The sequence below is a fragment of the Macrobrachium nipponense genome, chromosome 12, assembly GCF_015104395.2.
Source record: "Macrobrachium nipponense isolate FS-2020 chromosome 12, ASM1510439v2, whole genome shotgun sequence".
In the NCBI taxonomy this organism is placed as follows: domain Eukaryota; kingdom Metazoa; phylum Arthropoda; class Malacostraca; order Decapoda; family Palaemonidae; genus Macrobrachium; species Macrobrachium nipponense.
In genome coordinates, this window is record NC_087205.1 from 89,132,880 (window position 1) to 89,159,229 (window position 26,350).

The 26,350-nt window shown below is 37.5% G+C and overlaps 1 protein-coding gene across 2 annotated transcripts in view; it reads right to left on the reverse strand.

Annotated features, from left to right (window-relative positions):
- Window positions 1-25,615, reverse strand: part of LOC135224641 (alpha-L-iduronidase-like) — a 38,727-nt gene extending 13,112 nt beyond the window's left edge. The window contains exons 1-12 of one of the 2 annotated variants that reach the window (XM_064263854.1): window positions 25,105-25,615; window positions 24,231-24,371; window positions 23,427-23,617; window positions 21,565-21,660; window positions 20,936-21,139; window positions 19,740-19,839; window positions 16,197-16,400; window positions 13,814-13,942; window positions 7,012-7,205; window positions 5,335-5,709; window positions 1,748-1,872; window positions 5-136 (exon numbers count right to left, since the gene is read on the reverse strand). In XM_064263854.1, the coding sequence (XP_064119924.1) occupies window positions 5-136; window positions 1,748-1,872; window positions 5,335-5,709; window positions 7,012-7,205; window positions 13,814-13,942; window positions 16,197-16,400; window positions 19,740-19,839; window positions 20,936-21,139; window positions 21,565-21,660; window positions 23,427-23,617; window positions 24,231-24,371; window positions 25,105-25,547 (2,334 nt within the window). In that variant the 5' untranslated portion in view covers window positions 25,548-25,615. The remainder of the gene's footprint in view (window positions 1-4; window positions 137-1,747; window positions 1,873-5,334; window positions 5,710-7,011; window positions 7,206-13,813; window positions 13,943-16,196; window positions 16,401-19,739; window positions 19,840-20,935; window positions 21,140-21,564; window positions 21,661-23,426; window positions 23,618-24,230; window positions 24,372-25,104) is intronic. The other variant, XM_064263855.1, reaches the window with a different exon arrangement.
- Between the last annotated feature and the right edge of the window lie 735 nt (window positions 25,616-26,350).

The following is a 26,350-nucleotide window of genomic DNA, read 5'->3' on the forward strand; positions in this document are numbered from 1 at the left end:
TCACCTGTCCGGGCTGCAGCTCCTGACTCTCTTCGCAGAGATGAATAAAAAGAACACTTGGCATCGTTAAGTTCACCTTAAAATCTAAGGATGGAGGAACAGCCTGTAGCCTTTGAGGACCATCCCGGACGGCTCCCTGTGAAGAATGTGCAACTAAAATAAAAATTATAAAAACAACCTAAAGGAGATTTCAAGATTTATTTCTTTTATATCAGCCAATATTACAGCTATGAAATACACACTGTTGACAGCTGAGGAACTAAAATACAGTGAAGTCAGTCTTTCCTGTACGAAAATAGTACATGGATATTTTCATAAGTAAGTTTTCACGTATTGTGCACGGCTAACCAGGCCTGATCCGACCTCCAGCTTACTCGGGGCGCGTGCTAAAATCTACGGTCAAATAGAGCGTTGTTTCACCAACGAAAATTAAAATAAATACGCTATATCTTATTAGAAATTATTTTTCTGTGCTGTTTAACATGCACATTATTTTTTATTTTCATTCTAATAAATAAATCATAAATATCCTGTCCTAAAATTCCCGTATTTTTAACTCAATGCGAAACACCTTCTTCAGAACTTTTTAGGCTTCCCTACCCCACCCCCCAACAATAACGACAACAACAACAACAAATAGTTTGTAGGTTTATTCCCCGAGTAAGCGAAAAATACTGCTTATACTTAATATAACTGGGATTATTAATTGCGTGTTTAAATTTGAAAAAAAAAGGCAGACATGAAAAGGTAGTTGAGGTATTACCAATGTCATCAAAAAATCGCAAAATTTAGCTATCTCTGCCAAGGCCATCAAACTGTCTCCAGGAAGTAATGTTTCCCCCAACGACGTTCCGGAAGTGAGAACGACAGTTCTTGTGCGAATTCCAAATCGACTCGACCCTCTGGGGAGAAATTTCGAACCAAGGATATTATCGTCCTGTTGACCATTAGTATGTCTGGCTTAGACGAACAGACGCACTACTATGCTTGCGTCGGTTTAGCTTTGTCTTATTCTTAACTAAATAAAACTGTCACTCGTTTTATTTATTTCGACTGTTTTATTGTCTTCCGGTGTTTCGAAGGTATGTATTCTTGTCAAAGTTTAGTTCACTTGCGTCCTACGATTTTTTTTTTTTTTTTTTTTTTGTAGATTCATCCGTACTTCTACGACTCACTTTCGTAGATGAAAGCACGTGAATTCTTTCATTTTCAAGCGATACGATGCCTTTTCATCGTGTTTTAGTTTATTATACCGTATCTTGACTGATATTTTGGAAGCCATCTCTACATCCCCACCACATTACTGTTCCAGCAAGCGACTTGTAATTTACTACTGAACATTCACAGAATATTGAGAGGTAAAGAAACACGTAACTCTGCTTCGTCATAAAACTTGTTCATTTCTTCAAGAACGCCGACGAGACGGCGTAAAGTTACCCACTAATCATTTCAGTCTAATGAGGAAACTCATCATCTGGGAATGGAATTGAATACGGAATGTTGCCCCTAGGCCAAGTACTGGGACCGATGAGGTCATTCAGCGCTGAAAGGGAAATTAACAGTCGATAGGTTTGAAAGGTGTAACAGGAGGAAAACCTCGCAGTTGTATTATGAATCAATTGTTAGGAGTGGGTTGAAAGTAAGATGGAAGAAAGAGAATATGAACGGAGGCACAGTAAAAGGAATGAAAGCGGTTGCAGCTAGGGACCGAAGAGGAGTCTTATTGAAGAATTAGTTTATCGTTTACCTCGAATGATCTTATGTAAGCTAACTCTGTTCGGTTGGGCTCAATCGGACTGCCAAGTTCCAGCCAAGCCTCGTAAGGACCCTTTACGTCAGCAGTCAACCGGTACGTTGCCAGGCTTAGATTTTCTGTAACGAGAGAGAGAGAGAGAGAGATCAGAATTAATGATCAAGCGTCAGTCAGATAAGTACATAAGATTAGCAATGGCACAAGCAACAAGTGAATTAACTTCGTTGAATTTCAAAGACAATTTTCATAATTTTTTGCAATTTCATATGTAAACAATCAATATATTTAAGTTAATCAATAATAATAATAATAATAATAATAATAATAATAATATAATAATAATAATAATATATAATAATGGATGGAGCCAGATACAGAGAGAACAAAGATTCCCTCCATGAAAGCCTACAACACCAAGAAATTAAGGGAGAAAACAAGTGAGGTCAATGAAATACTGGGCATAATACAGACCACCAGTATCACAGAAACAAATAACTTGACATATGCAGGAGCAAGATTAGTAGCAGAACTGGGAATTGAGGGAATTAAAAAAACGAAACACCAAACACCACCAGCACAAAACCACCCAACAGAACCAAAACAGCAACCTCCTTGGAAAAGGAGCCTGGAAAAGCAAATCATGGTGATGAGCATTTCTGACTTGAGTAAACTGAAAGAGATGGCAAGAAAAAAGGCTAAGAAGCAAGAAAACAAGGGAGGAACTCAACGAGAAATACAAAGTACAACAGAGGGGACTAAACACAATAGAAGATGTAAAACAGAGGCTTAAAGGACAAAGCACATAAGATCCAATGGTACATGAACAGGAAATAAGGGATACCACAGAACAAACTATTCGGAACCAACCAGAAAAGACTATACAGCCAACTAAGAGGGGAAGACACAACCACCAGAAATTCCCGAAGCCGAACCAAGTAAGAGACTCTGGGAAAACATATGGAGCAATCCGGTATCACACAACAAACATGCAACATGGCTCCAGGAAGTCAAGGAAGAAGAAACAGGGAGAATAAAACAAAGATTCACCGAGATCACGACAGACACAGTCAGACACCAACTAAAGAAAATGCCAAACTGGAAAGCCCCAGGTCCCGATGAAGTCCATGGATACTGGCTCAAAAACTTCAAGGCCCTACACCCAAGAATAGCAGAACAACTCCAGCATTGTATCTCAAATCACCAAGCACCCAAATGGATGACCACAGGAAGAACATCCTTAGTCACACAAAGACAAGAGTAAGGGAAATATAGCCAGTAACTACAGGCCTATCACCTGCCTACCAATAATGTGGAAGTTACTAACAGGTATCATCAGTGAAAGGCTATACAAACTACCTAGAGGAGACAAACACCATCCCCCACCAACAGAAAGGCTGCAGAAGGAAGTGTAGGGGCACAAAAGACCAGCTCCTGATAGACAAAATGGTAATGAAGAACAGTAGGAGAAGGAAAACCAACCTAAGCATGGCATGGATAGACTATAAGAAAGCCTTCGACATGATACCACACACATGGCTAATAGAATATTGCCTGAAAATATATGGGGCAGAGGAAAATACCATCAGCTTCCTCAAAAATACAAATGCGCAACTGGAATACAATACTTACAAGCTCTGGAATAAGACTATCAGAGGTTAATATCAGGAGAAGGGATCTTCCAGGGCGACTCACTGTCCCCACTACTCTTCGTAGTAGCCATGATTCCCATGACAAAAGTACTACAGAAGATGGATGCCGGGTACCAACTCAAGAAAAGAGGCAACAGAATCAACCATCTGATGTTCATGGACGACATCAAGCTGTATGGTAAGAGCATCAAGGAAATAGATACTCTAATCCAGACTGTAAGGATTGTATCTGGGGACATCAGGATGGAGTTTGGAATAGAAAAATGCGCCTTAGTCAACATACAAAAAGGCAAAGTAACGAGAACTGAAGGGATAAAGCTACCAGATGGGGGAGGGCAACATCAAAAAAAACATAGATGAGACAGGATACAAATACCTGGGAATAATGGAAGGAGGAGATATAAAACACCAAGAGATGAAGGACACGATCAGGAAAGAATATATGCAGAGACTCAAGGCGATACTCAAGTCAAAACTCAACGCCGGAAATATGATAAAGCCATAAACACATGGGCAGTGCCAGTAATCAGATACAGCGCAGGAATAGTGGAATGGACGAAGGCAGAACTCCGCAGCATAGATCAGAAAACCAGGAAACATATGACAATACACAAAGCACTACACCCAAGAGCAAATACGGACAGACTATACATAACACGAAAGGAAGGAGGGAGAGGGACTACTAAGTATAGAGGACTGCGTCAACATCGAAAACAGAGCACTGGGGCAATATCTGAAAACCAGTGAAGACGAGTGGCTAAAGAGTGCATGGGAAGAAGGACTAATAAAAGCAGACGAAGACCCACAAATATACAGAGAACAGGACAAAGGACAGAAAGAAAAAACAGAGGACTGGCACACACCAATGCACGGACAATACATGAGACAGACTAAAGAACTAGCCAGCGATGACAATTGGCAATGGCTACAGAGGGGAGAGCTAAAGAAGGAAACTGAAGGAATGATAACAGCGGCACAAGATCAGGCCCTAAGAACCAGATATGTTCAAAGTACGATAGACGGAAATAACATCTCTCCCATATGTAGGAAGTGCAATACGAAAAGTGAAACCATAAACCACATAGCAAGTGAATGCCCGGCACTTGCACAGAACCAGTACAAAAAGAGGCATGATTCAGTAGCAAAAGCCCTCCACTGGAGCCTGTGCAAGAAACATCAGCTACCTTGCAGTAATAAGTGGTACGAGCACCAACCTGAAGGAGTGATAGAAAACGATCAGGCAAAGATCCTCTGGGACTATGGTATCAGAACGGATAGGGTGATACGTGCAAACAGACCAGACGTGACGTTGATTGACAAGGTCAAGAAGAAAGTATCACTCATTGATGTCGCAATACCATGGGACACCAGAGTTGAAGAGAAAGAGAGGGAAAAAATTGGATAAGTATCAAGATCTGAAAATAGAAAATAAAGAAGGATATGGGATATGCCAGTGGAAATCGTACCCATAATCATAGGAGCACTAGGCACGATCCCAAGATCCCTGAAAAGGAATCTAGAAAAAACTAGAGGCTGAAGTAGCTCCAGGACTCATGCAGAAGAGTGTGATCCTAGAAACGGCACACATAGTAAGAAGAGTGATGGACTCCTAAGGAGGCAGGATGCAACCCGGGACCCCCACACTGTAAATACCACCCAGTCGAATTGGAGGACTGTGATAGAGCAAAAAAAAAAAAAAAAAAAAATAATAATAATAATAATAATAATAACAGTGGGTTAACTTCGTTGAATTCCCAAGACAATTTTAATTATTTTCGTAATGTCATATGCACAATATCTTTAAATAATAATACTACTAATAATAATAAATTGTTTGATATTTATCTTCTGCATGTAACTGTGGGTTTTTATTATATAAGGGTATCATGATATTGTGAATTTCTTAGAAATATTAATAATAATCATACTCACTCCCCACAAGGAACTCAGGGAGAGCAAAGGAAACCTTCACTTTCAAGATCTCATCTTCGTTCTTCTCCGTTCCATTGGAAAGCGAGAGAAGAAGAGTTGCCTCCCACGGCCCTCCAGAAACAGACTGATCATTCGACTTTATTTTCCTCAGTTCAGACGATAATAATGCGGAGCCCCTCCGACTCCCTCCGCCTGACGTAACGGAGTAACTGAAATATTCACCATCGTCTGGTCGCGTTCTAGAACCTTCTGAGGAAGCGCTCGTCACCGATGCTCTTTTGTTATCCGATGCGACTATCCGGGTGGTGACTGGGTTCTCACGAAGATCGCCCGGTCTCTTGTGATCGTGTTCTTTTAGTAATTCTTCTCCGGTACCTGAAAGCATAGTATTAGTACTTCGATTGTAATCATGGGCGTCTGCAGCATATTTTCCAAAGGGGTGGGAGGATGGTGGTGGTGTTGGCAAATCTTAATACATACATGGATAGTTAACGGTATGAAGCAAACAAACACTTTTGACCATTTGAACTAGCAGGTTAATTTCTTATCCTGCATTTCTTTAATGAATGAAGCAATTACACCCACACACCCACAACACTCACACACACGTATATATATAATATATATATATATATATATATTAAATATATATATATATATATATATATATATATATATATATATATATATATATATTACAGTATATGCAGTGGGAATTGCCAATAATTTAAGTGAGGCATTATATATGTGTATATTTTTTTTCAGGATTTCGGGGGGGGGGGGGGGGGTTTGGGGGGGGGGGGGGGGTTCACGATTCTAAATACAAAATTATTATCATTCAGAAGATGTACCTTATTCATATGGAACAAGCCCACAGGGGCCACTGACTTGAAATTCAAGCTACTGGAGAACATGGCGTCCATTACAAAGCAGTAACAGAAGATAATGGGAAACGGAGATTTGAATTGAGTTGAATATGGAAGTAAGGCCAAAGGCCAAGCACTGAGACCTAATGAGGACGGACATTCAGCGCTGAAATGGAAACTGACAGTAAAAGGGTTGATATGTGTAACAGGAGGAAAAACCTCACAGTTGCAGTATGATGCCATTGTTAGGAGAGGGTGGAAAGTAAGATGAAAGAAAGAGAATAAGAAAGGAGGTACAGTAAAAGGAACGAAAGGGGGTTGCAGGTAGGGGCTGAAGGCACGCTGCAAAGAACCTTAAGTAATACTACAGTGGACCGCATAAGGTGCACTGACGGTACTACTCCCCTACGGGGGGGAAACAGAGAGAAAGACGAGATCACTAAAATGGAAAAATAAGTGAAACATTAATAAATAGATAAAAATGTAAGTAAATTAATCAAACACAAGGAGAATTATATAAGGGGAGTAATGCATTGGATCTTTGCTTGAAATTCTCAAGTTCCAATTGCACGATATCTTCATGAAGACTGTTCCACAGCCCAACGGTGTGAGGAATAAAGGACCTCTGGAACTCTGAAGTTCGACAGCGAGCCACATTTATTGCATACTGGTGCTGATGTTCAGTAATATCCTAGAAAAAAATATCCACTAGGTTCTCGGATGCTAGCATATTACATCTTTTATCCTCCGTCCGATGACAAAACACCATTTCCCTGATTTTTGTCCGAAGACTATTTCTGTGTTCCCTTACCCGACGATTTACGGCTCCCCGTAGCCAGCGTCGGGTCTTCCTCGACGTCTCCCGCCCTTCTAACCAATTCCGGAGATTGACTGTCAATTTCCATTGCTCTCGTGGCATCCCTTTCTATAAGAGCATCTCGGGCTGACACCGGGTCTACCGAATTCGCCACAACGCAGTGTCTACATGTTGATAACACTGATAATCTGCAAAACATAATATGTCAGTTATGGTAACGTAAAGTAAATAATTTTACTCTTAATTGTTATTATTATATTATTTTATTATTATTATGATTATTATTATTATTATTATCATTATCATTATTATTATTATTATTATTATATTATTATTATTATTATTATTATTATTTGGTAAAAGACCCTCTTTTAAGCAAATACTGTTAAAGAGAATGGCAGAATTAACCGAGTTGATTTTATATCAAATCAGCTCGCTTAATTCTTTCATTGTCTTTAACAATATTATTATTACTATTATATTATTATTATTACAATTACTATTATTATTATTTTGTCTATCACAGTCCTCCAATTTGACTGGGTGGTATTTATAGTGTGGGGTTCCGAATTGCATCCTGCCTCCTTAGGAGCCCACCACTTTTCTCACTATGTGTGCTGTTTCTAGAAGCACACTCTTCTGCATGAGTCCTGGAGCTACTTATTATTATTATTATTATTATTATTATTATTATTATTATTATTATTATTATTATTATTATTATTGATTATTATTATTATTGTTATATTATAATATAATATGATAATTATAATAATAATTTATTATAATTATTATATACAGAAGATGAACCCTCTTCATATGGAAGAAGCCCTGAATGATGAATATAATTGACAACAGTACTATCTCTAAAAGCAAAAGAAACACAGTCACTATCTTTTTACATTAAAAACATTTGTCACTATAATAAACAAGTCTCAAGCCTTTCATGGCTATTTTTCATTATAGTCTTTATAATGTGCATCAAGGAACATTGATTTAATCCTTAACAAAGTAGTGTATTTTAAGTTGTCATTGCGGTTTCAGGATATGAAAGTCCTGAGGAATCTTTTATAATCATCGAAAGGAGTTTCTTCAAAAGTCCAAATCGAATTGCGGATGAAACCTTAAGTGAAAAATTGCTTGCTAGAAACCCCATGAAAGTTAAAAGACAATGCTGGCAACAACGAGGACAAAAGAAGCAACAGTAATAAAAGCAATAATACATGTTATTATTTTTATTATTTTATAAAAATAATTGCAGGATTCATATAATTGATTTTATACAAAATTCTTTCAATTCTCCTTATGATTTGTCTCTCTGGCACACTGGTATTACTAAGCAGCTGTCCAATATACCCCGTCGCCTTTGATAACACCAGCCCGAAATTCCGTTGACGACCTACTTCACGATGAATATTGGACAGCTGCTTAGTAATACCAGTGTGCCAGAAAGACAAATCATAAGGAGAATTGAAAGAATTTTGTATAAAATCAGTTCTGTGAATTCTGCCATTATATTTAATACAACATGTTTGAAAGAAGGTCTCTTTCCAGCATACACAGATCTTATTATTATTATTATTATTTTTTTTTTTTTTTTTTTTTTTTGCTCTATCACAGTCCTCCAATTCGACTGGGTGGTATTTATAGTGTGGGGTTCCGGGTTGCATCCTGCCTCCTTAGGAGTCCATCACTTTTCTTACTATGGTGCCGTTTCTAGATCACATCTTCTGCATGAGTCCTGGAGCTACTTCAGCCTCTAGTTTTTCTAGATTCTTTTCAGGGATCTTGGATCGTGCCTAGTTGCTTCCTATGATTATGGGTACGATTTCCACTGGCCGATATCCCATATCCTTCCTTATTTCATATTTTCAGGTCTGTTGATACTTATCCATTTTTTCCCTTTTTTCCCTCCGTTTCTCTTCAACTCTGGTGTTCTCCATGGTATTGCGACACCAATGAGTGATACTTTCTTCTTGACTTTGTCAATCAACGTCACGTCTGGTCTGTTTGCACGTATCACCCTATCCGTTCTGATACCATAGTCCCAGAGGATCTTGCCTGATCGTTTTTCTATCACTCCTTCAGGTTGGTGCTCGTACACCACTTATTACTGCAAGGTAGCTGATGTTTCTTGCACAGGCTCCAGTGGAGGGCTTTTGCCACTGAATCATGCTTCTTTTTGTACTGGTTCTGTGCAAGTGCCGGGCATTCACTTGCTATGTGGTTTATGGTTTCATTTTTCGTATTGCACTTCCTACATATGGGAGAGATGTTATTTCCGTCTATCATACTTTTGTTTTAACATATATGGTTCTTAGGGCCTGATGTGCCGCTGTTATCATTCCTTCAGTTTCCTTCTTTAGCTCTCCCCTCTGTAGCATTGCCTATTGCCGATGTCATCGCTGGCTAGTTCTTTAGTCTGTCTCATGTATTGTCCGTGCATTGGTTTGTTGTGCCAGTCCTCTGTTCTTTCTGTTCTTTCTCTGTCTCTGTATATTTCTGGGTCTTCGTCTACTTTTATTAGTCCTTCTTCCCATGCACTCTTTAGCCACTCGTCTTCACTGGTTTTCAGATATTGCCCAGTGCTCTGTTTTCGATGTTGCGCAGTCCTCTATACTTAGTAGTCCTCTCCCTCCTTCCTTTCGTGTCATGTATGTCTGTCCGTATTTGCTCTTGGGTGTAGTGCTTTGTGTATTGTCATTTGTTTCCTGGTTTTCTGATCTATGCTGCGGAGTTCTGCCTTCGTCCATTCCACTATTCCTGCGCTGTATCTGATTACTGGCACTAACCCATGTGTTTATGCTTTTATCATATTTCCGGCGTTGAGTTTTGACTTGAGTATCGCCTTGAGTCTGCATATATGCTTTCCTGATCGTGTCCATTCATCTCTTGGTGTTTTATATCTTCCTCCTTCCATTATTCCCAGGTATTTGTAACCTGTCTCATCTATGTGTTTGAATGTTGCTCCCATCTGGTAGCTTTATCCCTTCAGTTCTCGTTACTTTGCCTTTTTGTATGTTGACTAAGGCACATTTTTTCTATTCCAAACTCCATCCTTGATGTCCCCAGATACAATCCTTACAGTCTGGATTAGGGTATCTATTTCCTTGATGCTCTTACCATACAGCTTGATGTCGTCCATGAACATCAGATGGTTGATTTTGTTGCCTCTTTTCTTGAGTTGGTACCGGCATCCATCTTCTGTAGTACTTTTGTCATGGGAATCATGGCTACTACGAAGAGTAGTGGGGACAGTGAGTCGCCCTGGAAGATCCCTCTCCTGATTATTAACCTCTGCTAGTCTTATTCCAGAGCTTGTAAGTATTGTATTCAGTTGCGCATTGTATTTTTGAGGAAAGCTGATGGTATTTTCCTCTGCCCCATATATTTTATTCAGGCATTCTATTAGCCATGTGTGTGGTATCATGTCGAAGGCTTTCTTATAGTCTATCCATGCCATGCTTAGGTTGGTTTTCCTTCTCCTACTGTTCTTCATTACCATTTTGTCTATCAGGAGCTGGTCTTTTGTGCCCCTACACTTCCTTCTGCAGCCTTTCTGTTGGTGGGGGATGGTGTTTGTCCTACTAGGTAGTTGTATAGCCTTCACTGATGATACCTGTTAGTAACTTCCACATTATTGGTAGGCAGGTGATAGGCCTGTAGTTACTGGCTATATTTCCCTTATTCTTGTATTTTTGTACTAAGGATGTTCTTCCTGTGGTCATCCATTTGGGTGCTTGGTGATTTGAGATACAATGCTGGAGGTTGTTCTTTGCTATTCGTGGGTGTAGGGCCTTGAAGGTTTTTGAGCCAGTATCCATGGACTTCAATCGGGCGACCTGGGGCTTTCCAGTTTGGCATTTCTTTTAGTTGGTGTCTGACTGTGTCTGTCGTGATGTCTGTGAATCTTTGTTTTATTCTCCCTGTTTCTTCTTCCTTGACTTCCTGGAGCCATGTTGCGATGTTTGTTTGTGTGATACCGGATTGCTCCATATGTTTCCCAGAGTCTCTTACTTGGTTCGGCTTCAGGAATTTCTGGGTGGTTGTCTTCCGCTCTTAGTTGGCTGTTATAGTCTTTTCTGGTTGGTTCCGAATAGTTTGTTCTGTTGGTATCCTTATTCCTGTTCATGTACCGTTGGATCTTGTGTGCTTTGGCCTTAAGCCTCTGTTTACATCTTCTATTGTGTTGTTTAGTCCCCTCCCCTTCTTGTACTTTGTATTTCTCGTTGAGTTTCCTCCCTTGTTTTCTTGCTTCTTAGCCTTTTTTTCTGCCATCTCTTTCAGTTTACTCAAGTCAGATCTCATCACCATGATTTGCTTTTCCAGGCGCCTTTTCCAAGGAGGTTGCTGTTTTGGTTTCTGTTGGGTTGTTGTGGACGGTGGTGTTGGTGTTCGAATCCCCATCAGTTCTGCTACTAATCTTGCTCCTGCATATGTCAAGTTATTTGTTTCTGTAGATACTGGGGTGTGTATTAGGCCCATTATTTCATTGACCTCACTTGTTTTCTCCCTTAATTTCTTGGTGTTGTAGGCTTTCATGGAGGGGATCTTTGTTCTCTCTGTATCTGGCTCCATCCATTGTCTAATCTTTTCTACCCATTCCGTCCTCTCTGTTACTTCGTCGGTGTTTCTTCGTGTGTCGTTGTTTGATACCTCATCCTCCCTGTCGTCTTCTGTGGAATCGTCTCTCAGTTCGTCTTCGTGTAATTCGTTGTCGTGTGACATTTCCCTTTCCAGTTCTTCTCTTTCTGTTGGGGAGAGCCAGTTCTTTTTCTTTATGTTCCATACTTGGTCTGCCAGCCTCTGCTCTGTTTGGGGGGTGTTAATTCCTCTCATTATTATTATTATTATTATTATTATGATTATTATTATTGGGCACAATTTTCTGTGTCGAAAATGATGACAATGGTTGCAGGTCCACAATAATATCGCATGAGAGTACAAAGTCTTTAATGTATAATAAAAGCTTTCGAACCTTGTACTAGGTTCATCCTCAGTCAAGTGACCTGCAACCATTATAATTTTTTTTTTTTTTTTTTTTTTTTTTTTTTTTTTTTTTTTTTTTTTTTTTTTTTTTTTTTTTTTGTTTTTTTTTTTTTTTTTTTTTTTTTGCTCTATCACAGTCCTCCAATTCGACTGGGTGATATTTATAGTGTGGGGTTCCGGGTGCATCTGCCCTCCTTAGGAGTCCATCACTCTTCTTATATGTGTGCCGTTTTCTAGGATCACACTCTTCTGCATGAGTCCTGGAGCTACTTCAGCCTCTAGTTTTTTTCTAGATTCCTTTTCAGGGATCTTGGATCGTGGCCTAGTGCTCCTGTGATATGGGTACGATTTCCACTGGCATATCCCATATCCTTCTTATTTCTATTTTCAGATCTTGATACTTATCCAATTTTTCCCTCTCTTTCTCTTCAACTCTGGTGTCCCATGGTATTGCGACATCAATGAGTGATACTTTCTTCTTGAATTTGTCAATCAACGTCACGTCTGGTCTGTTTTGCACGTATCACCCTATCCGTCCTGATACCATAGTCCCAGAGGATCTTTGCCTGATCGTTTTCTATCACTCCTTCAGGTTGGTGCTCGTACCACTTATTACTGCAAGGTAGCTGATGTTTCTTGCACAAGGCGGCCAGTGGAGGGCTTTTGCCACTGAATCATGCCTCTTTTTGTACTGGTTCTGTGCAAGTGCCGGGCATTCACTTGCTATGTGGTTTATGGTTTCATTTTTCGTATTGCACTTCCTACTTATTGGGAGAGATGTTATTTCCGTCTATCGTACTTTGAACATATCTGGTTCTTAGGGCCTGATCTTGTGCCGCTGTTATCATTCCTTCAGTTTCCTTCTTTAGCTCTCTCTGTAGCCATTGCCAATTGTCATTGCTGGCTAGTTCTTTAGTCTGTCTCATGTATTGCCGTGCATTGGTTTGTTGTGCCAGTCCTCTGTTCTTTCTGTCTTTCTCCTGTCTCTGTATATTTCTGGGTCTTCGTCTGCTTTTATTAGTCCTTCTTCCCATGCAACTCTTTAGCCACTCGTCTTCACTGGTTTTCAGATATTGCCCCAGTGCTCTGTTTCGATGTTGACGCAGTCCCTCTATACTTAGTAGTCCTCTCCCTCCTTCCTTTCGTGTTATGTATAGTCTGTCCGTATTTGCTCTTGGGTGTAGTGCTTTGTGTATTGTCATATGTTTCCTGGTTTTCTTTTTGATCTATGTTGCGGAGTTCTGCCTTCGTCCATTCCACTATTCCTGCGCTGTATCTGATTACTGGCACTGCCCATGTGTTTATGGCTTTTATCATATTCCGGCATTGAGTTTTGACCTGAGTATCGCGCCTTGAGTCTCTGCATATATTCTTTCCTGATCGTGGTCCTTCATCTCTTGGTGTTTTATATCTCCTCCTTCCATTATTCCCAGGTATTTGTATCCTGTCTCATCTATGTGTTTGATGTTGCTCCCACTCTAGGTAGCTTATCCCTTCAGTTCTCGTTACTTTGCCTTTTTGTATGTTGACTAAGGGCGCATTTTCTATTCCAAACTCCATCCTGATGTCCCCAGATACAATCCTTACAGTCTGGATTAGGGTATATTATTATTATTATTATTATTATTATTATTATTATTATTATTTAACGTGGTTATATAGATGGCGACGATGGTTCACATTTGATTTCAGTTTCAACCCGATTTCCAAAAAAAATAAACTAAATATTGAAAAAAAATTTCTGAGAGAATTGGCAGTTTGACGAGCACTAACAAGACTCGCCTTTTATGACTTTGAAACTTCTCACCTTTTATCTTTGAAGCTCTCCGTATAGCTGAGCATTCGATCTCCCAGTAGCGACAAGAGCGCCATGATGGTGTAAGCTGGCTTCTTTACAAAATGTACCTGGTGAGGGGTGGTATTGTTGATTTGGAATCTAGAGAAAGGAGAAAATAAAGGAACGTGAGTGTCTTTTAAAATATGTCATTTTCTTTCCGTGGGGTCTTTCCATGGGGTCAGTCTTAGTCCGGAATGGGGGAAATGCAAACTTAAATACTTTAGTATTTAACTTACTTCTATACCTCCTACTCATCCTTTTTCTTTTTCGACTTTATTTCCATCCTCCTATAGAGTCGACTACTCGAGTCCCCCATCTGCAAATTAATTCCTGGGATTGGATATTTTCTCTACAAATACGTACTTCCCAATTATAGCCATTTTGGAACACAAACATTTTTGCAAAACGTCTGCCCCACGCACCGTGATATCACACACCCATAATTAAGAAAATCAGATTTACTAATTGGACCTGCGTGTTTTTGGGACTTCACCACTTCATCAAGACTATCATAAAGATTTTAAATTGTACAAGTAAAAAATAAAAAAAATGCTATGGAATAACGAAGTAGGTACTGAAAGTCCGACCATAGGATCGAATTTCAGGCAAACCATTAAACATTCTGTAAAACTACAAACTTGACAGAGTACTCGATAGGTCCCTCATTTCCTAGTGAAGGGAATTACGCAAGTAAACAAGGTCATGCAAACGATGCGTTCATTTTTGTTCGCCAAAAGCATTAATCATTAAATGGGTAACTGCACATAGTCAACATTTACCGTTTAGATATATATCAACGCATGCATATAGACACTCATACCCGCTGGAAATGAATTTGTACTCATTTATGTACTAAATTTCAAGCATAAGCTCAATGTTATATTAACTCCGCAATCTAAGTATTGGGTAAAATTATTCATTCCCGATTGCAACGTCTTTGTACAAAGGCACCATCATCCAAGAAACAAAAATAAAAGAGAGAGAGAGAGAGAGAGAGGGGAAGAGGAGAGAGAAATAGGAGCGAGAGAGAGAGAGAGAGAGAGAGAGAGAGAGAGAGAGACTAAAACAAAACCTATTTTTAAACTACTCAGTAACGAGGTGCTAACAGGCGACCTATCACGATCTCCCCCGGTCGTTACGATAACACTTCAGTCTTGAAACTGCCTTCATTTACGACGCAAGGCGTACTAACTAATCCTAGGTCACGGCATCTCTCTCCGCAGCCCTGCCTTAAGCAAGGTCCATAGAGCTCAACTTTATGGATCTTGGCCTTGGTGACCTGGGGCTATTTCTAGCTACTGCTTCTGATGACCATTCTCAGTGGCGAGTCACAGTTAAAACTGGCCAAACCTTGCACAGAGAAAACGGAATAGTTTTTTTTTTCGCTGTGTTAATAATCAACATAGTTTAACATCTTAAACCTACAAAACGTTTCCTATAACAGTCAATTGCACAAATGACCATGGCTAATGTTCGTACATGCCGCATCAACTTCATAAATACATCTTCATACACACACACTATTAAGAACGTGCAAGAATACGAATAAACCCATAATCTTGGTGCATTAGGTTTTCATTGTATTTCCGTTTTAAAGAGCAGACAAAATGAGACCTTTAAATGAATATTCACTCTAATTGAAGCTTAGTAAATCATAAGTGCACACTATACTGCATATACTTTCTTAATATTGAGATAACGAACACATCAAACGCAGGAGCTCGTTTTAATTCAACAACTAACAAACAAATTAATTGCGACAGCAAAATAAAGTTAAAAAGTAAATGTATTTAAACTCTTTTAATAAAACACTTTCAGATAATATTAATACTCTCATCTGTCGATTAGAATTAAGCTGATATCAGTTTAGACTTGTCTTTGATGTTATTATCTAAGTTCCTGGACGTGATACAAATTTAATTAGCAGGTAAAATCAGAAACGGCTAGAGCCCGCCACAGTACTTAGCATAGACTCCCATAGACACTGAGTCGCTTACGTTTTCTTTATGAAACACAAGGACACGATTCACATAAGTAACCCGTACTCAACTGCATCAAGAATCTGTTTGACTAAAATCAGGGCTGTTGTTTTCTTTGAATAAAGTTATAAAATAATCACACATCCACATTCAGAATCTTATTCACGACAAATTCTTCTTAACTGTTCTTTGAAAAGCAGTGAATCTTTAAGAATCAAAATGTAAAAATCCTTTAATATCTTTTCACTTAAATCTTGTTAGCAGACAGACTACGGCAAACGGGCAAATCAAACCAAAGGCATAACCTTCTTGGCGGAGGAAATATAAAGAAACTGAAACATTTTATACAACATTAGAAAGCGTTAAACCAGTACCTCGTTAAGATGGTCCGTTGATCGAAGAACGAAGGGCGGTAATTGAGGAAGGCGTTGTCGAAGCTCATGAGAGAATACTTGAAATGGGGAAGGCGAGACTTCGCCAGCTGATGGATGTAGACCGACCTCACAGCCAGAGCAGCGTAGCGCACATCAGCCCTCCACTCCCTCCCCTTGGACCAGCCTACTTCGAAATCCGCTTCGCTGGAACGACGGAATGGAAAGGGGAAATGAGCCATTATCTACATTTCCGGAATGTGATGAAAATGAGGGTCTCTTTCAATCTATAAAAGAGGAGCGATCATCTTGAAAAAAGAAAGAAAAAAAAAGTTATTGTGAATCAAGGCTGCCGGTTTCGAACAAGGAATAGGTCGGCCTGAATCATCACAAAGACATCAGCAGTGGGTAAAAGTATTGGAAGGCCATTAAGCAATGGAAACCGAGGTCGTGAATCTTTCTGTTTTTATTCTTCGAGTGTTTACGAATGCATCAGTGACAGAATTGATACGATCGTCTAAATTCTCTCAGAAAAGAGACACCGGAAAGAGGAAGTATCAGGTTTAGTGTCTCTATGTAGAATAGGAAAAAAAGGCAGAAGGCATTCGTTTTTTTTAATATAATATCATATATTTTTTATATAATCTTTATATAATGCACCTCATAAGCTTTTCGATAACAAAATGATGACTTCATGCTCACATTTATAAATTCGTTATTGAATTACTGAAAAATTAACAAAAAATTTTCGTTTTGGGTAGATGAAAACCAAATAGCTTACGCAAACTGAGAACAAAAATACTACGTCTTTTACAGGAATGAATTTATGATAACATAATATTTATATATTAATTATATATAAATCGTGGTATATCTTCCAATAGCAAGTCAGTGCTTTTGCCAGTTTCCCTATTTATTTGAAGTAACATTAAACATATAATATATTTATATATATATATAATATATATATATATATATATATATATATATATATATAATATATATTGAAAATAAACAATAAATATTTTACTCCTCCCCCACACATACAAACGCAAGCACACATATACACATAATATATAAATATCCGGTAGATAAATTATATATATATATACTATATATATATATATATATATCATATATATATATATGATATATGTGTGCTTGCGTTTGTATGTGTGGGGGAGGGAGGTAAATATTTTATGTTTCACAATATATATATATATATATATATAATATATATATATATATATAATATATATATATATATATATGTATATAACTTATGCTACAAGAGTAAAATAAAATTTGAAGTGCTCTATAATCAATTTTTATCGTTTAAGATGTCTCCTTTACTATCATTTTCATTCCAATTGTAAATCATATTTCTTAAGTATTTTCCTTAAAATTCACAAAATATTTCTAATTCCAGTCTTGTTAAACCGTTTTTCTTCCTTGCCTCATACAAAGCCTCATATTCCATAACATTCCACATACATTTATTAAAGAATGTGTTCTTCACTAAAGCCAAAATATATTTTGAGAAAAGGAAAACCAATCGAAAAAATTTTCCAGAATTCCCACAATTTTTGAACCTCCCAAAATCCCATAGGAAAACACCTCGATCCTAAATTCACACAAGAGAAGGATTCTCTCTTTCTTAAAAAAAAAAAAAAAAAAAGTAAAAATCCAATAGTGGATATCGTTTTCATGTCGAGTAGTTTCAATAACTATTTGATTCTGCACCTGAATGATTCCTAAAGAAATAAGAAAATATATCAAATTACAATTTTTTCTTCTTTAGTGTTACCTCTGCTCTTCTTAGAATGTAACGACCCTTTTCGACACTTCCAGACAATGACAGAAATTCTGCAAATATTTAACCTATTAATGGTCCATACCACCTAAGAAGGGCACCTACTTGCCTTCTTATATAAACATTTTTGTACTAGGAAGCTCTTAGAACCTCACGCTCCAGTCAGAATAAATAAAAAAAAAAAACTTTCTTTGTATACCCGGATCTGAGCCCAGCTTAAAAGCGAATTAAAATTATCAGTTACTTTTTTATATATCTTGTGGACGGACAAACAGACGAATAACAAACAAACGATTAAAAAAAAATTCTTAATTTGAACGGAATCTTCAAAGATACAAATGAAAAGGGTTATCTTTCTCTATCTTTAGCCAGTCATAACCCTATGAGAATGATAACGGTGGCATTCTCTAATATCTCCCTATTTAAACAGGCCTGCAAACTAAATAAAAAAATTAATCATTTTCAAAATGAAAGAAATTTTTTTTAGAATGACTCTAAACCATGCTTATATTTTTGCTAAATTTTGCCTAACATAAATTCAACCTTAAAATAATCTTTCTTTGGCAGTATTCAGAGAATACTTACCTTTCGTTCAGAATGATTCAAAAGACATAAATATTCATGCCTTCCAACTCTGTTTTGTTGGGAAACACTTTTCCTTTTTTCAATTCTAAAAGTATAATTTTCCTATGTAGGCAAAATAAAAAAAAACATAAAAGCTATTTGTTATGATATTTTTTATACACATATATATTTACAAATAAATAAGATAACCGAAAAGGCTCTACAGTTTTGGAATTTACGACAGCCATGTCAATGGAAAATCGTCAGAGAACATAAACCACATAAAATCATGCATATTGCTGATGCAAGAAGAATTGTTATGCCAATGACTTGTAAAAAAAACCGTGAGCATAAATCATGAGTTTCATGATATCACTCATGACATGACGCATGGATAATTTCTTTGGGATGCTATTACACACAGGCATTTCGTCAAGAATACCTTCAAGAATAAAAGCAAATAATGCAACGCTCTTTATAGTTGCAATATTCGTGCTTTATACAGGACCTTCAGATAGCAGAGGATCAATTTAACTTCGTTCAATATTCTAATTGCGTACGAACTCTTATCTTATATTGGCTTATATTTATGAAATGGAGAAAAAATATGTGAGAATAATTCTAATATTTAAAAAAAAATGCCATACGCATTAACTGGAATTTATGACGTTAAATCCCTTAGAGCAGACATTTGGAATTTAATTTCTAAAATCTTCTTTTGATATTTCAGTAGCCATGGTTACTGAGGTGTTCTTTCGAATTACCTAGAAGAGTTGCAAAGAAAAGGAATAGATGAGACTTGGGTCGATGATGGGATTCAAATGGAAATTATTATCTTTCAAAACCCTTTAGCATTTTTTGACAAAGATATTTGAAATCTTCATGTCTAACGATCATCAAAACCCTAGCCATGTTATTTCATTCTAATTGAAAATGTTCTACCTACGGAATTGGGCACGGAAATAAACTCACTTTGCCATTACTCTATTACAAGATAATCATAAAGCTCAAGAATTCTTTTTCATCACGAGACTAATATCACGCAGGAAATATTTATAGTATTTATACATTCAGTATATATGATGACGCTTCCGTTCGATATTATGGTAATCCTAGTTTCGTCTCAGCTATGATCCAAGAAAATGCTAATGACCACAAAGACTACTTACTCGTTCATGACAGGGACTTGACGCAAGGCAGGATACTGGTCGTAAATATGAGCAACGGTGGGAAGCTCCTTTTCCAAGATGGTGTCAGCATCCTGCTGTCCTGCAATGAGAGGAAAAGATAATTTTCCTACAGCGTACGAAAGCCCCTCGAACACACACACGCGCGCTCAAGTGTATAATTAGTAAGGTCAAGAGGAGGGAGACGAATAAGATATATATATATATATATATAATATTTTTTTATATATATATATATATATATATATATATATATATATATATGAGAGCAGAGAGAGAGAAACTAACGGAAAAATGGTAACAACAAAATACCATTATCTAATTCAAAAGTAGAACAAAAAAGAAAAAAAAAAGGAGATTTAAACCCGAGATATTCATGTAAAAGGAGAATACTGAAAAACGATGAGAGAAAATGAAATAAAATAAACATAAGGTTTTTTTCAGAGATTCTTTGATTTCCATGAGACTGAATTTGATGGTGATCCAGGCTCCTGGTGGAAGAACGTTTAGGGAAGATGCTGCAAAACGTCTTTTTGTATTTGTGGAAAGTAATGAAATAAATCTTAACATAACTGATTCATTCTCATCGAGACGGGATTATCTTCTGTGCATAAATGCTTTCACTTGTCTTCTTGGTAACCAGTACACAACGAAGATATGTCCTGTAATGTGATTGATCGAATATAGAATTTAGGCCAAAGACCAAGCACTGGGACCTATGAAGTCATTCAGTGCTGAAACGGAAATTGACAGTAAAACGCTTTGAAAAGTGTAACACGAGGAACACCTCGTAATACGAATCAATTATTAGGAGTAGGATGGAAGATAGAGTATATGAAAGGAGGTACAGTAAAAGGAACGAAAGACGGTTGCAGCTAGGGGCCGAAGGCACACTGCAAAGAACCTTAAGTAATGCCCACAGTGCACCGCATGAGGTGCACAGATGACACTATCTTTCCTACGGAGGTCATGTAATTTGAGACTGATTACAGGTTAACTTGGCCAGAAGCATTTGCTCAGAAACGGAATTTTACCTTCTGATAATTTTTGTTTTCCAGCATGGAAATGGTCATACAACATGGGCTCTAAATTAAAGAAATAATTTTGAGATTTCCCAAATATAGAGTAGCTAGAGTACTGGTGCCAAACTTTTTTTTACGTGGAAAAATCCAACACACCTTTTTTGTGGAACGAAATGAAATCAATCCCGGGTGGCACTCCAGGCGTGAAAATGCTCGATCCGTTGTTACAGTGGTGTAGGAGAGCCCAGCAAATTTTGGAAAAATTTGGGTCCCGACAAGAGCCCCCGGGCCCACCAAACACGATCTCTGGAGAAACATCGTCCAAACCCATCCGACAGGCGTCGTAATAATTCAGAAAACCTGGAGGGAAATAAAAAATGTGTATAACAAAACAGTGTATCTTCAGGGAATAGCAATCAAATATTGTATATTAAAGATTTACAATTATATCAATACATTGTACTCTTTGTAAAATGTATAAAAAAGCGACTCGAATTCCTGAACGGTTTCTCCTCAGTGTTTCCGTTATGAACAACCGTAAACAAAAGTTCTGAAGTCTTTATCTTTTACATAGAATACATTTTATTTATATATTTGTAGATTTATAACATCCAACAATTTAATCACGATACCGTGAATTTCTTACCAATAGAATATTCTAATTAAAGTACATACAGCACACCTCAACATCAACACTATATAACATAAAAAAAAAACAATAACACATTCCTAGTCATACAAAAAAATTATGAAATAAAAAGAAGGGATTTTATTGAAATAAATACCTTGAAGAGTAAAATTCAACGAATCGAAGTCGTGGTGATCCGGTTCATTCCAGGTTTCCCAGTTCCAGGACGCCACCCATTCCAGGCCGTATTTTTCTGACATCAGCGGGAATGTTAAAAGAATACAATCAGATCATGCCAAGGGGAGATATTTAATCAGATCATGTCAAGGGGAGATATTTAATCAGGTCATGTCAAGGGGATATATTTAATCAGATCATGTCAAGGGGAGATATTTAATCAGGTCATGCCAAGGGGAGATATTTAATCAGGTAATGTTCCAGGGAAGATTATTCAATCAAGGTCATTTGATCAGGTCTTGTCAAGATGAGATATTTAATCAGGTTACGTTAAGTGCGACATTTAATCAGGCATATCAAGGGGATATATTTAATTTGGTCATATCAGAATATATATTTAATATGTATTTAATCAGGGAGATATTTCATCAGGTAATGTCAAGAGAGGAGATATTCAATCAGGTCATATCAAGGGGATATATTTAATCAGGTCATGTCAAGGGGATATATTTTACGGTCATAAGTAGGGGATATACAATTGGTCAATGGGGCAAGGGGTATATTTTAATTAGGTCATCGTCAAGGGGGATATATTTAATTAGGTCATGTCAAAGGGGATATAATGGTCATGTCAGGGGGATATATTAATAGGCTAATGTCAAGGGGATATATTTAATCAGGTCATGTCAAGGGGATATATTTAATCAGGTCATGTCAAGGGGATATATTTAATCAGGTCATGTCAAGATGAGATATTTAATCAGGTTACATTAAGAGCGACATTTAATCAGGCATATCAAGGGGATATATTTAATTGGGTCATATCAGAATACATATTTAACCAGGTCATGTCAAGGGCGATATTTAATCAGATTAAATAAAGAGAAAATATTTAATAAATTAATCAGGTCATGTTAAGGGAGACATTTAACCAGGTCATGTCAAGGGGATATATTTAATCAGGTCATATCAGACGATATATCTAATCAGGTCATGTCAAGGGAAATATTTAATCAGATTCTGTCAAGGGGAAATATTTAATCAAGGTCATGTTACGGGAGACATTTAACCAGGTCATGTCAAAGGGATATATTTAATTAGGCCATGTCAAGGGAGGTATTCAATCAGGTCATATCAAGGGATAATATATAATAAGGTCATTTCAAGGGTATATATTTATTCCGGTCATATTAAGGGAGGTATTCAATTAGTTCATGTCAAGGGGATATATTCAATCAGGTCATATCAAGGGAGATATTTAATCCAGTCATGTCAAGGGAGATATCTAATCACGTCAAATCAAGGGAGATATTCAATCCTGTCATGTCAAGGGAGATTATGGTATCAACAGCTGGACAATATATCCGCTAAACAGTCCAATCCAAACTCTCTGGTAAACAGTTCAAGTATATACAAATGCATGGCAAGAGATCTTGCAGAACAAAAATCTAGTCTCATAGACTTTAGATCACGTACAAATATAATTCCCGAAAAAATGTGAGAAATTTTACTAATTAACTTAATATAACTCCTGTTATCAGTGTTTCAATTTCTCAGTTAAAATAAACAGTACTTCCTACTATGTCTACTCTAGTTTGTTTGTTTGTATGGTGTTTTTACGTTGCATGGAACCTGTGGTTATTTAGCAACGGAACCAACGGCTTTATGTGACTTCCGAACCACGTCGAGAGTAAACTTCTATCACCAGAAATAAATATCTCTGACCCCTCAATGGAATGCCCGAGCATTGAACTCCCGGCCACAGAGGTGGCAGGCCAAGACCAAACCGACCACGCCACTGAGGCGCTATGTTTACTCTAGTATTCAGACCACTGTTCTTACCTACGTACCTCCTTGCCGTCTGAGCTACTAGGCGACGCCACCACGTGACCTGAGTGACGTTTTCGAAGTCGGTGAAGATGTCTCCGGGATTTCCCATAATTTCAAATCCTGGCTTCAAGTTGAACTGTCTGAGACGGTTCATGAAGCTGTCAAGATGCGTGTAGTTGTACTTCGGTCCCAAGTCATCGACACTGTGAAGTCAGACGTCACAAATGATTAGATAGAAGGGGAAAAATTCAAAATTCTGACCTTAAATTTCATTTAAATAGAATTTTTTACAGGGACCAAAGTTCTTTTTATCAAGGGATAAAGTAAATCGAATAATACCTAATAATTCTAAGTATTACAGCTACTTATTGGAGATAAAGTCAGTCTAAAATAATTTTGCAACAAATTACTTCTTACAGTGTTTCAAATTCTTATTTTTTACTGGAAGCATCCTAAGAGCATTAATCATACTATTCTACGTATGGGCGTTAATACTACTATTCTACTTTTTACCATTTGAATGGTCGCCCATCTCGACAGAAAACTTACACAAACAATTTCCCGTCCTCAAGAAATTTTGAAAAATAAATTTGCTCCTTTCAAAAAGATCAACTTTAAATAAATTATGCCTACAAAATTAAATTGGAATCACACAGAAAAGTAAAATTCTCCAAAAAGACGGATACCTATGCATAAAATAATTTCCTTAACGGCACTAATTCATGTAATTGATATATGAACTATTAGTTTTTCGTATTAGCTAGCGGTTCTTACTAAATAATTTGTTATCCGTATACCCAACAAGTCATGACTTACGTGGCATTTACAAGATCTAGAAGCCAATGGATACGAACTTGCGCAATGCCGTCGTTGGGGAGAGAACCAATCAGGGCCAAATTCTGAAGTTCGTCTTGACTCAGTAGAAACAAGTGCGCATCGCTGTGAGGATCCGGAGGACTGAAATTACACAACAGTTTATTATTATTATTATATTATTATTCACACAGTCACATGGATTAAGCAAAAAAAAACATGAAGTTTTTTAGCAGAATAGGGATGACATGAGGTCATTCAGCGCTGGAAAGGAAATTGAGAGTTAGTAGGTTTGAAAGGTGTAACAGGAGGAAAACCTCGCAGTTGCACATAATTGTTAGGAGAGGGTAGATAGCGAGATGGAAGAATGATAATATGAGAGGAGGAGGTACAGTACAAGGAATGAAAATGGGTTGCAGCTTGGGGTCGAAGGGACGCTGCAAAGAACATTTAGTAATGCCCACAGTGCACCCCGTAAGGTGCAATGACGGCATTAACCCCCTCCCCCACGGGAAAATAGTAATTTAAGTTTTTTTTCGTTTATTATCCTATACAGAAACAATAAAGATCTAAAACTGTTATATATTATCGTCTTTTCAACGAATTACAGACACCACTTGGCATTCCACACATAATCAGTCAACTGTGATTTTTTCAAATGATCTTATTGACTAGAATATCAACCATCGGGGAAGATCGCTAGTATAGATGCTGTCAAAGAACAGTCTCAGCGATCACTTTAGTATATTTCTAAAGTAAATGAAAATGAATGGCAATATTCAATCCCCCCTTCACATTCATATACACGCACAAAAGCATAGACCTATACAGACATCTTATATACGTCACTTGGCGTTCAAACAGAACACTGACTTACCATAAACCTGAACTTCGCCATATATGTTCGAACGGCCCTTCGGGTTTCTCTCCGTCCACAAAAATCTTAATTATTTCATCTGTTTCTGAAGAAGAGGATGACGCTGTGCTTTCGCTCTGGAGTAGGCTCCGTAACGTCTCCCATTGATAAGAGGGTTCAATCTTCTCTTTCCTTTGTTTTATAAGCAAGACTTTCTCGGCGAAAGATGCGGAATGTTGAAGCAAAGTTCCCAGTCGCAAGCCATGTGAATCATTTACCTCGGACGATTCATTACTGTACGTTTCACGTTCTTCTTGTGAGGTACCGAGAACATGACCTTCCGTTGTGTTCACATTGTGTTTATCAGTAGATTGTGGCCTTATCGTGTGAAGACCGTAGCAGCGTGTATAACAACTATTCAGAGTAAGATACGCTACACTCAAGATCAGTCGTATACAAGTCATTTTTTCGGCGTGTCGTGTTAAATGTGTAGTTTTTTTTTTCAGTTTCCCTGAAATACGGAAAAAATGTTAGAATTAATAGTTACAGAGAAAATTGAAGCCTTAATTGCTAATATACTTACCTTATAATCCTTACTTTCTCTGTAGATCGTACTTCCAGCAATTATATTTGACACGTTTTTGCAATAACCATTGGAAAACTCGCATGAGTGTTTCTATCTACTTGCTGTTCGCCGTGTATGCTTGATCTCCAATACCCTTTTTTTCATCAACATAAAAAAAAATATCTAACAAATTTTTGTGTTGTTTCAAGAATTTGGATAAGGGCATTCACTTGTACACCTCCGCTCAGTTTCCCTTAGCAAGGAAGATCTTTAATGGAGAAGTTACAGTACCTAACAGGAAATATATATATAAAAAAAAAAAAAAATATGCGAAAAGACTTACAATACTTTTCAGAAAAAATAAGTGGGAAAGGAACGAAAACACATCTCTATCGACGACCCACTATTACGGTAATACTACAGGTAATTATAAACCTTTTCCTCACATAACCCGCATGACGCGTTTTTAGCATAACTAAAAATCAAAATGTCTCCTTTTTTCGTAAGGTAACCCGTTCACTTCCTGAACAACATCGGCCAAATATGTTCATACCCATCTCAGAAATGACGATGAAATTAGACAACCAAAGTATCTTTTCAGGATTAAAAGACCACACATAGTAATGGAGGGTTAGTCACATAAAAATACCACTTTCCAAAAGTATAAAAACCACTAAACCATTCAACACTTAGAGCAGCATT